Source organism: Microtus pennsylvanicus, chromosome 10 (assembly GCF_037038515.1).
Source record: "Microtus pennsylvanicus isolate mMicPen1 chromosome 10, mMicPen1.hap1, whole genome shotgun sequence".
NCBI lineage: Eukaryota > Metazoa > Chordata > Mammalia > Rodentia > Cricetidae > Microtus > Microtus pennsylvanicus.
This window is the reverse complement of record NC_134588.1, coordinates 74,187,723-74,204,907: the sequence shown is the minus strand read 5'-3', so window position 1 is coordinate 74,204,907 and position 17,185 is coordinate 74,187,723. Positions and strand designations below refer to the sequence as shown.

General features: G+C 43.9%; 1 protein-coding gene across 4 annotated transcripts in view; it reads right to left on the bottom strand.

Moving 5' to 3' along the window:
* Positions 1-1,098: 1,098 nt before the first annotated feature.
* The window catches only part of Sh2d4b (SH2 domain containing 4B), a 61,832-nt gene continuing 45,745 nt past the window's right edge, over positions 1,099-17,185 (bottom strand). For 2 of the 4 annotated variants that reach the window (XM_075987500.1, XM_075987502.1), the window contains exons 7-8: positions 9,285-9,505; positions 1,099-1,191 (exon numbers count right to left, since the gene is read on the bottom strand). In XM_075987500.1, the coding sequence (XP_075843615.1) occupies positions 1,099-1,191; positions 9,285-9,505 (314 nt within the window). The remainder of the gene's footprint in view (positions 1,192-9,284; positions 9,506-17,185) is intronic. The other 2 variants (XM_075987503.1, XM_075987504.1) reach the window with 1 other exon arrangement.

The window sequence follows — 17,185 nt, the reverse complement described above, 5'->3', positions numbered from 1 at the left end:
GATGCCTGGCACAGCTCTCAAAGCAGCAGAAACAGTTCCTTGGTATTTCCAGAGTCCATCTATCCTGTAGCTGCAACACAAACCCTGTGCTCCATGCATTATGGTATCAGTAAATCTTGCAGGGTGCCGCATTAGGACCCAAGCCTTGCAGATTTCTGAGCCTGCAGTTCTGCTGTCGCATCTGCTCTCTCCTTGCCTGTGGCTGTAAGGGAACAACATGATTATGCCCAAATTAGATACATCCGTGAGAGTTATTGAGTTATTGGGAGCGTACTCTCGATTGATATGAAGAACATTTTCAGGTTAAAAAGACAGAAGAATTAAAGTAAAAACAGAGCTAAGTCTTTATGTGAGAGCATCCTAGACAGCAAAGGCCTCATCAAGTACCTGAAATCCATCCTTGGATTTATAATCTATCCCAGATCTTGTGCATAGTCACATGAAATCATTACCATGATATTGCAAAACAAAAGCTGAGATATGAGAAAAGGTAGAAGCGGTTAAACAAGGAAGACAGCACAGAGTCAGTCTCCTATTCTGAATGCCGAGCTTAGAAACTTTAGGTAATTCTCGTGATAGTATCAACAAGCTCATGAACACTAGGAAAGATGCAACATCCATGTCTCCCATGTAAGTTAGTCACAAGCCTGCTTGTGATCTCGGTGACTTTATGAAGTGGTAGAGGAAATAATTTGCTAGAAACCATTGCACACTGGTGTTGGGAGTTTTTTCAGAATGGCATTCACTCAGCAAATACTTATTGGGTGTTGACTCTATACGAATTGTAAGGTTCGGCACTGGAATGCTTTGGGTTATGAAACATGATCCATTCAGTCTAGGAGTTCGGCTTAGAGCAGCCATGACAGACAGGCCTCAGGGAGCATCCGTTATTTAGGGTTTCTGTCTTGAGCTTTGAAATGGGGCCAGTCTCACAAATGCAGTCACGTTTTGTAGGTCACATTCTGGAGACTCCCTGTTACCATTGTTCATCTGAAGAATGATGGATCTTCTAGAGGACCATGAGGCTTTGAGTTGGGATATTCTTAAGCTCAGTTCAAAATCGGGATACTCAAAGGAGTCCAAAGAGGAGGGAAACCATCATTCAAACAGCAGGTGATAATCTGGTGGGCTATCCCTCTGTCCGCAGGGCTCCTGCAGCAACTCTCCCCCTGAGACAGTGATGATTTCCTCCTAAAGGGAAAAAGAAGAAAGGGAATCCAATTAGGATCAAGAAGAGATATAAATACTCATGGGGAATCAGCTAGTGAACTGGAGACAGAAAGACTAAGGCCAGCCATGCATCTAGCTCCCCTCACTCAACTTCCCAGAAATAAAAGGAAAAATATTTTAAGAAGAAATGCATCAGTGCTATATGAGAAAATAAGAAAGAGCACAAACAAGTAAAATTCTGAAATCATTGTTGAAAACCAGATTGTCTGAGAAGAAATGCAAGCTGTGAACAGGTTGGTGGCACAGCCCCCAATTAATGTTTGCGCCCATTCTTGGTGAAACGAGAGAGACTCAAAATACAGACATTTCCATGCCCTTGAAAGGGCCATTCATTGTTGGTCCCAAGCCTATACCAGAAGACACTAGATTTGGGAAACAGAAATTGTCTACTCACATAACCACAGACACAGAGGAAATTCAGAGAATCATTAGATCTTACTGCAAAAGCTTGTATAACACAAAATTGGAAAATATAAAAGAAATGGACACTTTTTTAGATAAATACCATATACCAAAGTTGAACCAGGACCAGGTGAACAATCTAAACAGACCTGTTAGTCACGAAGAATTAGAAGAGGTTATCAAAAACCTCCCTACCAAAAAAAGCCCAGGACCAGATGGTTTCAATGCGGAATTCTACCAGAACTTCCAAGAAGACCTAATACCTATACTCCTTAATGTATTCCACAATATAGAAACAGAAGGGTCATTACCAAACTCCTTCTATGAAGCTACAGTTACTTTGATACCAAAACCACACAAAGACTCAACCAGGAAAGAGAATTACAGGCCAATCTCACTCATGAACATCAACGCAAAAATCCTCAACAAAATACTGGCAAACCGAATCCAAGAACACATTAGAAAAATTATCCATTATGATCAAGTAGGCTTCATCCCAGAGATGCAGGGCTGGTTCAACATACGAAAATCTATCAATGTAATCCACCATATAAATAAACTGAAAGAAAAAAATCATATGATCATTTCATTAGATGCTGAAAAAGCATTCGACAAAATTCAACACCCCTTTATGATAAAGGTCTTGGAGAGAATAGGGATACAAGGATCCTACCTAAATATAATAAAAGCTATTTACAGCAAGCCAACAGCTAACATTAAATTGAACGGAGAAAAACTCAAAGCCATCCCACTAAAATCAGGAACACGACAAGGATGTCCACTCTCTCCATACCTCTTCAATATAGTGCTTGAAGTTCTAGCAATAGCAATAAGACAACATAAGGAGATCAAGGGGATTTGTATTGGAAAGGAAGAAGTTAAGCTTTCGTTATTTGCAGATGATATGATAGTATACATAAGTGACCCCAAAAATTCTACCAAAGAACTCCTACAGCTGATAAACACCTTTAGTAATGTGGCAGGATACAAGATCAACTCCAAAAAATCAGTTGCCTTCCTTTACACTAAGGATAAGGAAGCAGAGAGGGAAATCAGAGAAGCATCACCTTTCATGATAGCCACAAATAGCATAAAATATCTTGGGGTAACCCTGACCAAGGAAGTGAAAGACCTATTCGACAAGAACTATAAGTCTTTAAAGAAAGAAATTGAAGAAGACACCAGAAAATGGAAGGACCTCCCTAGCTCTTGGATTGGGAGGATCAACATAGTAAAAATGGCAATTCTACCAAAAGCAATCTATAGATTCAATGCAATCCCCATCAAAATCCCATCAAAATTCTTCACAGACCTGGAGAAGACAATAATCAACTTTATATGGAGGAACAAAAAACCCAGGATAGCCAGAACAATCTTATACAATAAAGGATTGTCTGGAGGCATTACCATCCCTGACTTCAAACTCTATTATAGAGCTACAGTATTGAAAACAGCCTGGTATTGGCATAAAAACAGAGAAGTCGACCAATGGAATCGAATAGAAGACCCTGACTTTAACCCACAAACCTATGAGCACCTGATTTTCGATAAAGGAGCTAAAAGTATACAATGGAAAAAAGACAGCATTATCAACAAATTGTGCTGGCAAAACTGGATGTCACTCTGTAAAAGAATGAAAATAGATCCATATCTATCACCATGCACAAAACTCAAGTCCAAATGGATTAAAGACCTCAATATCAGTCCGAACACACTGAACCGGATAGAAGAGGAAGTGGGAAGTACTCTACAGCACATGGGCACAGGAGACCACTTCCTACGTATAACCCCAGCAGCACAGACACTAAGGGCATCATTGAATAAATGGGACCTCCTGAGGCTGAGAAGCTTCTGTAAAGCAAAGAACACTGTCACTAAGACAAAAAGGCAACCCACTTACTGGGAGAAGATTTTCACCAACCCCGCAACTGACAAAGGTCTGATCTCCAAAATATATAAAGAAATCAAGAAACTAGACCGTAAAAGGCTAATCAATCCAATTATAAAATGGGGCACTGAGCTGAACAGAGAATTCTCAACAGAAGAACTTCAAATGGCCAAAAGACACTTAAGGTCATGCTCAACTTCCCTAGCGATCAGGGAAATGCAAATCAAGACAACTTTAAGATACCATCTTACACCTGTCAGAATGGCTAAAATAAAAAACACCAATGATAGCCTTCGCTGGAGAGGTTGTGGAGAAAGGGGGACACTCACCCATTGCTGGTGGGAATGCAAACTTGTGCAACCACTCTGGAAAGCAGTGTTTCGGTTTCTCAGGAAATTCAGAATCAACCTACCCCTGGATCCAGCAATACCACTCTTGGGAATATACCCAAGAGAGGCCCTATCATACAACAAGAGTATATGTTCAACTATGTTCATGGCAGCATTGTTTGTAATAGCCAGAACCTGGAAACAACCTAGATGCCCTTCAATGGAAGAATGGATGAAGAAAGTATGGAATATATAAATATTAGAGTACTACTCAGCAGTAAAAAACAAGGACTTCTTGAATTTTGAATACAAATGGATGGAAATAGAAAACACTATCCTGAGTGAGGTAAGCCAGACCCAAAAAGAGGAACATGGGATGTACTCACTCATATTTGGTTTCTAGCCATAAATAAAGGACAATGAGCTTATAATGCATGTTCCTAGAGAAGCTAAGTAAGAAGGTGAACCCAAAGACAAACACATAGTCATCCTCATGAATATTAACCTTCATCAGGTGATGAAAGGAGACAGAGACAGAGGAGCACGGGACAGAAATCTCAAGGTCCAAATCAGGAGCAGAAGGAGACGGAGCACGAGCAAGGACCTCAGGACCGCAAGGGGTGCGCCCACACACTGAGACAATGGGGATGTTCTATAGGGAACTCACCAAGGCCAGCTGGCCTGGGTCTGAAAAAGCATGGGATAAATCCGGACTAGCTGAACATAGAGGACAATGAGGAATACTGAGAACTCAGGAACAATCGCAGTGGGTTTTTGATCCTACTGCACGTACTGGCTTTGGGGGAGCCTAGGCAGTTTGGATGCTCACCTTTGGAGACCTGGATAGAGGTGGGCGGTCCTTGGGCTTCCCACAGGTCAGGGAACCCTGATTGCTCTTCAAGCAGATGAGGGAGGGTGACTTGATCGGGGGAGGGGGAGGGAAATGTGAGGCGGATGAGGGGGGGAGGCAGAAATCCTTAATAAATAAATAAATAAATAATAATGGGAAAAAAAAGAAATTGTCTACTCACTGATAAACTTAAGATTGAACATTGGAAGACTGTCTTATTATTCTTGAAGCATTTGAGGACCACCTCAAGCATAGCAGAAAAAATGCTAAACTCAACAAACTTCTAAGAAAGTTTATAAAGGAAACAAGTTTATAAAGGAAACATAGAGATGCTTTAAAAGATCTACAATATCTTTTGCAACAGAATAAGTCATCCGGGAAAGAAGAGTGGGCTGTTGTAAGAAAAGAAAAAGAGCATGCAATTGAAAACCATGGCTGTTTAAATTAAAAAATATTCTCAGCAGAATCGATGTAACTAAAGAGCAATTTGGTAGACACGGGAATTATAACACCAAGAGAAAGATGCTCAAAATAGAAAATGGATGTGAGTAAGAAAAGATAATTTACAAGTAACTAACTGGAAGTAGCCTTGAAGTATATGAAAAGACACCCCAGTGTCAGTGGCCACGAGAGAAAGGCAAGCTGGGCAAAACTGAGCTCCAGTGTCTGTCCATGTGATGGGAAAAACAGTCTTCTATAGCTCTTGCAGAACACGAATCGGTGTCATGTTTTTATATGGCAATCTGGCAGGTCTTCTGTAATTAAAACGTGCATGCTTTTCTTTCCAGCAATTTCAGTTCAAGGAATTGATCCTGGAAAATCCCGCGTATGTATCCATAGTGACAAAGTGACATGTACGTGGTACAAATGTCTCCGAAACACTGCTCATGACCATGAAACTGGAAGGTGGAGAGATGGGCACAAGAGGAGAATAAGCAATTAAGCTGTACTCTACACCCATACCAGGAATCCCTGGAGCATTGACAAGTCCTGGTACATAGACTAACGTAGAAAGATCTGCTAGACATAATTTTAAGACGGGTTCTCCGGAGTCCCAGGCTGGCCTTAAACTCACTACGTAGGTAATGATGACCTTGAATATTTTATCCTCCTTTCTCTCCCTCTTGAGTGCTGAGATCGCAGACTCACTTACACACCTACACACCCAGTTTATGCAGTGCTGGGGATCAAACCCAGGACTTTATGCTAGAAAAGTGCTTTAATAACTGACCTTCACTGCCAACCCCTCTAACTACATTTTAATAACGGATAGCACCTACTGATGATGTTATAATATTTTTTTGTCACTCTACACAATGATAGCTCACTGACATCTCACAGGGATGTCACGGAATCCACCCTACTAAAGAGGAAACTGAGTCACAAAACCCTGAGTAGTAACCCAAAGCCATGCATAACAATGACGTTAGGATTTAAACTCAACATTCTGGCTCTGGGGACCATGCCTTTAAAACCTACCTTCTGCAGTTTCTTAAATATGGAATTGGAGGATAAATTGCTGGGTTACATGCTAGTAGTTACGAAACTACTAGCCAAGCATGGTGGCACATGCCTTTAATCCCAGCACTAGGGAGGTGGAAGCAGATGGATCTCTTTGGGTTTGAGGCCAACTTGGTCTACAAAGCGAGTTCCAGAACAGCCAGTTAGTTATACAGAGAAACCCTATCTCGAAAAAAAAAATCATAAAGCTATGTATTTTCTTATGTGAATAATTTTATTATCACTGCCCATCAAATAGCACATGGCACACTAGTATTCCAAGGCAAAGCATGGAACTGGGGGCTTGAAATGAATGAGGCTGACCTATAAATGTAACCATGAACTAGAGGTGTAATTAAAATTTAATATATCGCTGGGTGGTGGTGGCACAAGCTTTTAACCCCAGGACTCGGGAGGCAGAGGCAGGTGGATCTCTGTGAGTTCAAGGCCAACCTGGTCTACAAGAGCTAGTTCCAGGACAGGCTCCAAAGCTACAGAGAAAAACAAATTAAAAAAAAAAAAGCAAAAAGCAAAACAAAACAAAAAAATTTAATTTATCAAAACTGACCACCAGATCTCCATATGGGCCTAGATAATATCTCTGTATAAGGCTAGAAGTAAAATTGTTGATCTCCATAACTTAAATTTGAAATAAATAAAGCCCTTGTGAGACATCTGGTCTGGCCTTCCTGTGTAGAATCTGCCCGGAGAGCTGCGCACTGACACTTTGATTGAAACACTGGTGGAGACGAGGAGCCATAGCTGATGAAGTAGCTTATTTTGAATAGGAAAACAAACAAACAAACACTGGGGCTCAGAGGGAAGCACAAGCCGAAGAGGAAGGAAGCCCGAGGTTTAACTCTTGATTGCAACTGGTACCAGCCATGAGAACTTAGCCAAGTGCCTTGGCCTCCCAGATTTTGATTTCCTGGTCTATGAAGAGGGCTAAGGCACTCATTAACATGGGGGTCACAGTGATTATGAGGGCATGCATGCTTGACTCTGAACAGTGTTACTAAAATCCACACACTCCCTTCCTTCTCCTTATGCTAACTGTTAAGTGGTCTTTCCAAACACAAGTAGAGATCCACTCTGACCAAGTCTAGTTCCACAGGAGTGCTCTGAGCCCAGGTGTCGATGAATGAAACTTGTATCTCTCTTGTGTTCCTCTTTCTGTCTCTTTCTCTCTCTCTCTGTCTCTGTCTCTCTCTCTGTGTCTCTCACTCTCTGTGTCTCTCTCTCTCTCTGTTTTTGGTGTGGTGTTGTTACTGCTCCTGCTGTTGTTACTGTTGCTTGAGGGTTTTATTCTTGCTGTTTCTAGCTATGTAACCCAAGCTTCCCTTGAACTGATGATTCCCCTGCCTCAGCATCCACAGTGCTGGGATTGCGGGTGTTTCTTAACATGCCTAGCTAAACAGGTGATTTTCTATTTGTTTTATTCATAAGGCCAGGTGAGACGGTATCTCTCAAGGCCTGGGATCATTCGTGGATGGAGGGGAAAAAATCTAAAAGCAATATACAATCATAGAGTTGCTACTACAGAAAAATTTCAGTGCAAACAATCTCTGTGACATCTTCTACACCTGTGAAACTCAATTAGGTGTTTGACCTAGAGTTCTCATAACCTTATCCCAGAATGCCTCAAACCTTCTAATTGATGAGGTATGAATGTTCTCACAGTGATGACAGCTGCCAACATCTGCATTAACACAAAGGCTGCTTCTCACTATCTGTGAGACATTTGCAAGACAGCATCTTCCCTGATGTGGATCAATGATGGGACAAATGGCAGAGTCCTGGACACAGGATCTCAATACTCAATGAATAGTCATGGGATGCAGTTATGGATACAATCTTATCAAAATCCACAAGATCTCAAATAAGTACTGGTTGATCTTATGCTTTGAATGTGCTCCCCAAAAGCATGGGTTCCAGATGTAATTGCAATGGAATAGTGTTAAGGGATAGAAGCTAGAAGAGGCAATCAGGTCAAAAGGCTCTGTCCACAACTAGATCAAAGCCACTATCTCAGGAATGGGTTCCATATTATAAGGTGAGTATGGCCCTGTGCACAGGGATGTGCATGGGGGGGGGGGAGAAAGAGAGAGAGGAGATGCATGTGTCTGTCTGTATGTGTATATGAGAGTGGTCTTGCCTGTACACACAGGCAAGTGTGGAAGCCAGACGTCACTCTCCAACTTAATTTTTGAGACAGAGCCTGTCCTGTGAGCCTGGAACTTGTCATTTATGCTACAATGGCTGGATCTGCTGGTCTCTACCATCTCACTCTGAACCTAGCACAGGAGCACAGGTGTATGCCGCCATGACTGGCTTTCGCGTGGGTGTTGGGGATCTGAGGTCAGGTCTCATGGTCACACAGCAAGCTCTCTGCCCACGGAGCCATCTCTCATATTTGGCCCCTTGCCCTGGCCCATTCTCTTGTTCTCTCTCCCTCCTTTGCTTTTTCACATTCTGCCAGGAGATGATGTAGCCAGAAAGCCCTGCTTGAGGGACAGTCCCTCTGTCTTGGTCTTCTCAGAGTCACAAACTGAAAAGATGAGTTTCTTTTCCTTACAAATTTCTCAATATGTTTTTCTCTGTTGTAATGGCAAGGAAAGCAAACGACATGGAAGCTCGGTAACAGTAAGTGACCTGGTTAAGGTCACATGTGTCCCAAATGGAAAAGCAAGTTCAGACAAGAAAAGTGGTGATTCTATGGTAGAGATAAGTTGTTATAGCCACACGGATGCTAGCTTCAAACCTTCAGAGAGGCGAGAATAAGACAAGAGCTTGGACAAAGAGCCAGCTTCAGCCCCATGCTGACAACAGGTCCTCAACGGAGAGGGGCCTGGGAGTGAGGTTACAGATGCACAGGGGACAAAGCATGAAATATGAGGCTGAGGAGAGACCATGGACCCCAGAGCCTGCCCCGGACAACCTCTGGTCTCTTCCACCTGAATGTCCCATAGTTCTGAGATCCCGCAGCCTTAGGCTTAGAGCCTGCACCTGCTGCACTTGTACCAGGCTCTCGTCAGCCCAAATCTCTGCCAATCCCATGCTCTACCAACGCTTCCAAGAGGGATACCTTGTGGAAATCAATGAGGTCCGTGAGGGTGGCATGCCGATTAGGGTCCACTCCCAGAAAGCTGTAGAAGTCCCCAGAGGCATCCACAAGAAAGTGCTTGAAGCCTCTCTGTAGGCGGTAGGATAGGGTGTAACCCCAGATCTTCTCACTGACCCGGACCAGAAATGCCCCCTCGGTCATATTCTCCAAAAGGTCTTCCGCATTCTCTCGGCTAATAATTCCTAATAAAAAAAAAAGGAAAGGAAAGGAAAAAGGTTAAAATGGCCTTTGTAGGTTCTGTACTTCCTAGTCCACTGCCAAGTCATCTTCCATCCCATTCTCTCTGGCTCAGTTCACAGGCCAACCATGCTGTCTAGGGTATGGAAAAGGAAGAGAAGGGCCTTAAGGGTTGACTGGTCTCTGCCTGCTGTAGCAGAAGTATACGGACCCAGAACAATCAGCCACAAACCTGAAAACAGCATTCCGGCAGGAACCAGACTGGAGCATGCTTTCCTCCAAATTAAAACACACTAATTTGGATTAATTAGGTAAGCAAGGAATTACTAATGAACTGGAATTATAGCATCTATTGATTACAAATACTAGAGAGCCTTAAAGATCAGAGTTAATGACTAGCCAGAATGATGGAGGACCATGTCACAATGACCTGGTACAGTAGATGAAACCTAAATAGTGTTTTCCCATAAGGCACGAGAGTCCAACCTTGTGACATTGGAACACAACATTGTCCTCAAAAAAGCTCACCCTAAAACAATACACAAGCATTATGCTTTGACTATGCTTACAAATTTCTCCACAGCTGTCCTGGGGCATGTGCAGCCTCTGTGCATGAAAGAAGCATCCACTGGATGCCTGTGCACACTGAGTGCAAGGTTCCTTAGTGGGACAAGTAATGAAATGCCACTTCACACCAGGACCAGAATTCCTAAGGGGCTTCAACCTATGCCATGTGATACTGCCACTCTATGTAGTTACTTGGAATTACTTATGCATTGTCATCATAAAAATGCTTCCATAAAAGCCGGGTGGTGGTGGTGCACACCTTTAATCCCAGCACTTGGGAGGCAGAGGCAAGTGGATCTCTGGGAGTTCAAGGCCAGCCTAGTCTGCAGAGCAAGCACCAGAACACCAGGACAGACCCCAAAGCTACACACAGAAACCCTGTCTCAAAAAAATAAAAAAGAAAAGAGAAAAAGAAAGAAAAAGAGAGAGGGAGGGAAGGAAGGAAGGAAGGAAGGAAGGAAGGAAGGAAGGAAGAAAGAAAGAAAGAAAGAAAGAAAGAAAGAAAGAAAGGAAGGAAGAACCACGTATTTGGTGGGTCAAACACTGGCATTCAGGGAGATAGGAAGAGGAGAGGGAACCAGAAGGATTTGTTCTTCAGCACCACCTCATACTCCAAAGGATCTTCTGACAAACCCTTAACTTCTCCAATGCTCTTTTGTTGTATGAGGCCACTTGTTCATTTCCCGGCCATCCAGACTCCCGAAATAATCACACAGAAACTATATTATTTAAATCACTGCTTGGGGGCTGGAGAGATGGCTCAGCGGTTAAGAGCATTGCCTGCTCTTCCAAAGGTCCTGAGTTCAATTCCTGGCAACCACATAGTGGCTCACAACCATCTGTAATGAGGTCTGGTGCCCTCTTCTGGCCTGCAGACACACAGACAGAATATTGTATAACTAATAAATAAATAAATAAGTATTTTTAAAAAAATAAAATAAATCACTGCTTGGTCCATTAGCTCTACCTTCTTATTTGCTAACACCTACATCTTAATTTAACCCATCTCCATTAATCTGTGCATCACCATGAGGTTGTGGCCTACCAGCAAAGTTTCAGCACATCTGTCTCTGGTGGTGGCTCCATGGTTTCTCCCTGACACTGCCTATCTCTCTGCATTCAATTTAGTTTTCCTTAATTATCTTTATTCTTTCCTGCACAGGTCCAAGACAGTTTCTTTATTAACAGATGGTATTCATAGCATACAAAGGGTAATCCCACATCACTCTTTGATATTTACATGATTATAATACAGATCTATTCCACAGGTACATTATGATTTCCAAATCCAATAAAAAGTTTCAAATGTTTTTTGGTAGATTGGTTGTTTTCTGATCCTGGCAATAGTTGTGTGTTTGATGGGTCTCCTGCTTTTTGAGAATAACAACAAATTGTATGTAACACATCCCCTGTGCACACCTTTTTACCTACTTGACAAGGGTCACACCCTTTAGGTCCCCTGTGCCTGAGGTAGGGGACATGATTAGGTTCAGTAACACCTGTGTACAGATGAAACCTTTGTAGAATAACTACATTTCCATCCTCAGTTGGTTGAATCCATGGATACAGAACCCACAGACAGGGAGGCCATACAGGACATAGTAAGTGAAAAAATAGCAGGGGCTCGTGAAGGTTGTGACCACAGCGGGAAGGGGAGCGCTGTTGCCACAAAGTGCGACACAAACCCAGCTGATCCTGTTTTCCTTGACACACTTTGAATGTCATGGCTTTTATGATTTTTTAAAAATGCTGGGAGGTCCCCAGCAGCAGTAGGCAGGCAGTGGGCTCTGGGAGCAGCCAGTCCCAGGCAGAGACAGCTGCAGGTCCCTGTAAGATCCTGGAGGGCCATGTGGTGGCAGGCAGCGGGCTCTGGGAACAGCCAGTCCCAGACAGAGATGGCTGCAGGTTCCCAAGCAGTGGCTGGTCCCAGGCAGGGAGACACATGGCAGGCGGGAAGGAGACAGAGACATGGATAGACACGACATGCAGAGTGAGGTTGAATATTTATTCAGGGGGTTATGGAGAAGGAAGAGAGAAGGAGGGGCAGAGAGAGAAGAGGAGAAAGAGATAGAGAAGGGGGAAGTGGAGAGAAGGAAGCATGCACTGGCCAGGAGGAAAGGTGAGAGTCAAGATGGAGGGCAGGGGTCAGTGGAAGTGGGCGTGGCTTGCCTCTTAAAGAGCCAAAAACCATAACAATGGCTACAGTAATAAACTAAAGCAAGCAGCCTCTGTACCTCCATGGACCCTTAATGGGAATGACAGAGAAGGGGTTCACCTGAATCTCCCTGCAGAGCCCAATAGCTACAGAGTCATTTATTGGCCATCACTGGAAAATGATAGGGACACTATCAGGTGACAAGCCCTTCCTTGGAGTCGCCTCTCTGCCCAGGGTTACTGATTGCTGCAAGAGAAGGGGTGTGTCTGTGTTAGAAAACAAGCCAAGCTAACTCCGCCTTCCCACCAGCAATGCCTTACTCTCCCAAGGCTGGTATTTGCAGTTAGCAAGCCAGTGAAGGGGGCCAGCAGCATCCAGCTTCCCCCATTGCTGCATCTCAGTACAGACCTTAAGTGAACACATCCTGACTCCACTAACTCTTGCCCCAAATCCCACCTGGATGCTCTCAAACACCATGTGTAAATTGTTCACTATCAAAATATTTTCTCAACAAAAGGAGAGCACGTCTTAGTCCCAAAACGTGCCATGCTCGGATATACCCATAAATCTGCCAGGTAGCACAGCCTCAAACCCAACTCAGGTCTCCACCTCTTCCTCAACCCCAATTCCATCCTAGGAAATCATTAGCTGGGAACTGAAGCCACCCAAGTAACCAAATGAGCTCTTTTTATTTCTGTCAGTGCTTCACTCTGAGAAAGAAAGACGCACAGGCAGGCAGGCCGGCCGGCTGCCCTGGTTCCCCTTTTATGAGTCTCCATTTATCTGACTTGCATATTTCTTAAAGCTTTCGCCGCGGCTTCGCCTCACCGGCTGACAACTCCCCTATTACTGCTTAGCTATTTCTCATTCATTTTTGTGACTTCCCTTCCTTATTGCCACACTTTGCAGACAATATCATTAAGGAGGCTGGAGTTATTAAGCTCTTCATTCTCAACGGTTTCCTCAAAGCATCTGAAAGCCACAGAGATTGTGATGAATGTGTTCAAATGCCTTCATTTTTTTTTTTCTTAACCTCCCAGTGAAACTGAACCATGGCTAACTGCTGAGACAAGGGTTTCAGCAGACAGCCTTTCTGGCTTTAGTTATATTTATGCTCAAGAGGGAATATCGCCCGTGACTGCTCACAGCTGATGTGCCAGGTTCTAATCACCGAGGCAAGTTAGCGTTCTGTCTCTGCAAAAAGCACCTTAGGTGGTCAACATAGAAAAGGACAAGGTTTGCTTATGGTCGAGCAGACCAACTTTAGGCCTCTGGAGGAGGAGCTAGGGGGCACAGCCTTAAGAATGGCACAGGGTTGCATCATCATTTAAATTTTTTTTTTTTTTTTTTAGTTTTTCGAGACAGGGTTTCCCTGTGGTTTTGGAGCCTGTCCTGGAACTAGCTCTGTAGACCAGGCTGGTCTCGAACTCACAGAGATCCGCCTGCCTCTGCCTCCCGAGTGCTGGGATTAAAGGCGTGCACCACCACCGCCCGGCTTCATCATTTAAATTTATAGGGCGCTTTCCTCATGAACTTTCAAGTTGTTCCTGATTTCATTCCTTCGTATTTTCACAAATTCCCTTGAGATTTTGTTGTTCGTTCTTCAGCCTGGCTTGTGCATGAGCAATTGTTCAGGCATACATACATACATACATCTGAACTCATAATCCTCATGTCAGCCTCTTGAGTGCAATTCCAAAGGGAGACATGTACTCTGAATGAGTGAAGGTTTGTCAACACAATTTAATAATGGTGATGTTAAAATGGTTAATACAAGAGAATATAAGAAACAGTAAATACCTCATGTGAATATTCAAAACAGTATTTTGATTTATCTAGTAGAGAGGTAATAAAGTAGGATAATCGGCAATAAAAAAAATGGCATAGGGGTGGAGGAACATGCTCATCTCCCGGGGAGGAATCCAAAGAGGAGTGACGGGCCCCCACCCATCATCCCGTTTAACGTCATACTCCCAATAGCCGCTTTAGGTTCATCCACCTCCTAAGCACCAGGTGGTGACCCAGTTCACGGCCTTCATCACACGGATCTTGGAGACAATGCGCATCCAAATTTTTGAACATGACAAAGAGTGACAGCCACCACTTAGCCAAATGATTTGTGGGGATATATTCTTTGTAGCACTTACGTCAACTGGATAGATCCGTGAAAGGCGTGATTATGTGTGTCCTGTTAGCCTTGTAACCCACCTAAGGCACCTAAACAGCAGAGAGCAGGCAGTTTTTCTCTACAGAGACCAGCCTCACCAGCTCGGTCCTGCCTCCCGTCTTCTAGCAAAGGAACTGGGACCTTCCTTTGCTTTCTCTCTATGCAATTTCAACAGTGTAGATTATGTCTACCGCTGCCCTGGCCAGTCCTAAGACAGTCCAATCAGGCAGTCCGTTTACCAGGCCACAGTGATTGGTTTAGGTGTGATCATATAACTAAACTGGAGGCCACAAAGTAACCATCTGGGAACAATCCTGGGAATGCTGAATGAAAGCCCGCCCTCTCTGCTGCTGCCTTTAAACTTCAGAGAATGTAGGCCTGGCGCCTTAAACAATGGCTGCTTCCGAGTGAAAGCAACGGTGAGCAATGGGGCTCAGTGCCAGGGCCAGTGGTTGAAGCATACATATCCCTTAGATCACGTTCAGGCTGAAACTGGACCCAGCTGTGTGTGGGCTTCGCAGTCATGCGAGCTGATTTTGTTTTTTTTTTTTTTTTGGGGGGGGGGGGGTTATGTTGCTGTGTATCACCTGCAACTGAGCATAAGTCTCATGAGGATTCGGGGGGAGGGTGAGCCCTTTTGCTTACTACCTAGGGGTAACATTAGTAACCAAGTAGTTGCTTATTTATTTGCTATCAGAAAGATTAATTTGACACAAAGTTTAAGAGACTAAAAGACTAGTTTTATCATCTGCACTTCTAGTGAATGTCCTTTGCTGGGAAAAAACGTGGTAGAAGAACAGAAGTCAAATTTGTACCTGCACATGAGATCACAAGGCAAGGCAGGACGCCTGGGGTGGGAGCCAGCCTTGCTAGTTCTGAGTTCTACACAGCTCCCTCCTGAGGGCTGTGCACCAAACCTCCCCCTTTCCGGGCTCTTTCCCTGATGAACACTGACACAGTCGAGGCCAGGACCCCAGCTCCATACTGTGCAGCCTCTGCCACACTTCTTAAAACCTGGCCAGAGCCCTGTGCCTCTGACCTTTATACCTGCTTGCTGTTTTAAGCCTGCTATAACTTAATTTATTGTCTGATGATGTGGGTTGATCAAATCGCTCCCCAGCTCCCCCTTTTCAATTCTTCCCCTATTCCCACCACTTTTACCGCCCAACTTCATGGTTTTTTTTGTCTTGTTTTTGTTTCTGTAAATGCCTTAACACAGGGAGCCTACTTCCCAATGGCCCTGTCCATGCACCTCAATAACCCTAAGCACCAGCTTTACTGTGTTTTACGAGTTTTACTGGGATTATTACCTAAGAACTTTGCTGACTGCATAAAACTCAACACACTTCAGAAGTTCTCTGAGGGAGAGGGGAAGCATCAACCTCAAAAGAACCCACCTGCCCCAAGCCGAAAGGAAGCATGACAACCAAGGCCCCCCAGCCCAGTACAACTGATGGCCCCCTAAAGACACAACCATCTCAGCTGTGGAGTACTAGTTACATTAGCGTTACATTGTTTATGCTGTGGAAGATATCATTTAATGATACAAAGCTATGCTGAATTCTTTTATGTCTCATTTGTTTAGCTCTGTGAAGCTGTGTTACGTTGCCTGTCTAAAACACCTGAACAGCCAATAGCAAAGCAGAAGAAAGGATAGGTGGGCTTGGCAGGCAGAGAGAATAAACAGAAAGAGAAATCTGAGTGGAGAAGATGGAGGAATGAGCTAAGGAGGAGATGAGGATGCAAGGGGCCAGCTACCCAGCTACATAACCAGCCATGGAGCAAGAAAGAAAGATATATAGACCAAAGAAAAATAAAAGCCCAGAGGCAAAAGGTAGATGGAATAATTTAAGTTAGGGAAAGCTGGCTAGAAATAAGCCAAGCTAAGGCCAGGCACTCATAAGTAATAAGTCTCTATGTGTATTTATTTGGGAGCTGGGTGGCAGACCCCCAAAGAACAAAAGAGCAAAAAGAGTAAAAATAACAACCAGCAACGTATCTCTTCTACCTCAAGATGTGCAGAACCTATACGGAGCTGATCCTTATCATTGTGTTTCTTGAGGAGACTTCAGAGTCTGTTTCCTCACTGATGAGATGGTGACGTGGCTGGATGGACCGCAACATGGTGAAAAGTTCCTCAGAGACTGAAACCAGTTCCCCCCGAGAGGGGACCCCTCCAGGCCCATTTACTATCAGAGTACCTTGAGGCCAGTGACTTCAATTCTTTGGGCATCCATTTCTTCGTCTATACAATAGCATGGCCAGCGCATGGTGATGTTACAAACATGGACTAAATGAATGTGTGGAGCTCCAGGTACCAAATGGTTAGTATTATTACCTATTCCCTACATCCATATGAGGAATAAATGAAGGATTGGATAGCCAATGTATATTTGATACAGTGCCCAAACAAAGCAAATACTCAGAAAGCTATTGAAACATAAAAGTCATCACACTCCCACGCATGTGCCCAGACACAGTCCCGCAGATACAGTCCAGGGCATGTTTGAGAACAAGGGGTCACATGTCCACCGACCTTGGAAGTCACTGAGCTAAATAATGCCTCTTTGCCTTTCGGGTCCCATATCCTGTGCAGGGCTTCGGAGCAGAGCCGGCACTAGAATTATACACAGCTAGAAGGAAAGTCAAAGCCTTAGGGACGCCAGTCCAATCTGCTTTGCTTAAGCAGAAATAATATTGTTCTTTGTAATCCCATTGGGGGCTACCTAACCGATGCAGACTTTCAGGGAAAGAATGAAAACAAGTCCTTTCTTTCTTAGTGGGAACACCTCAAAC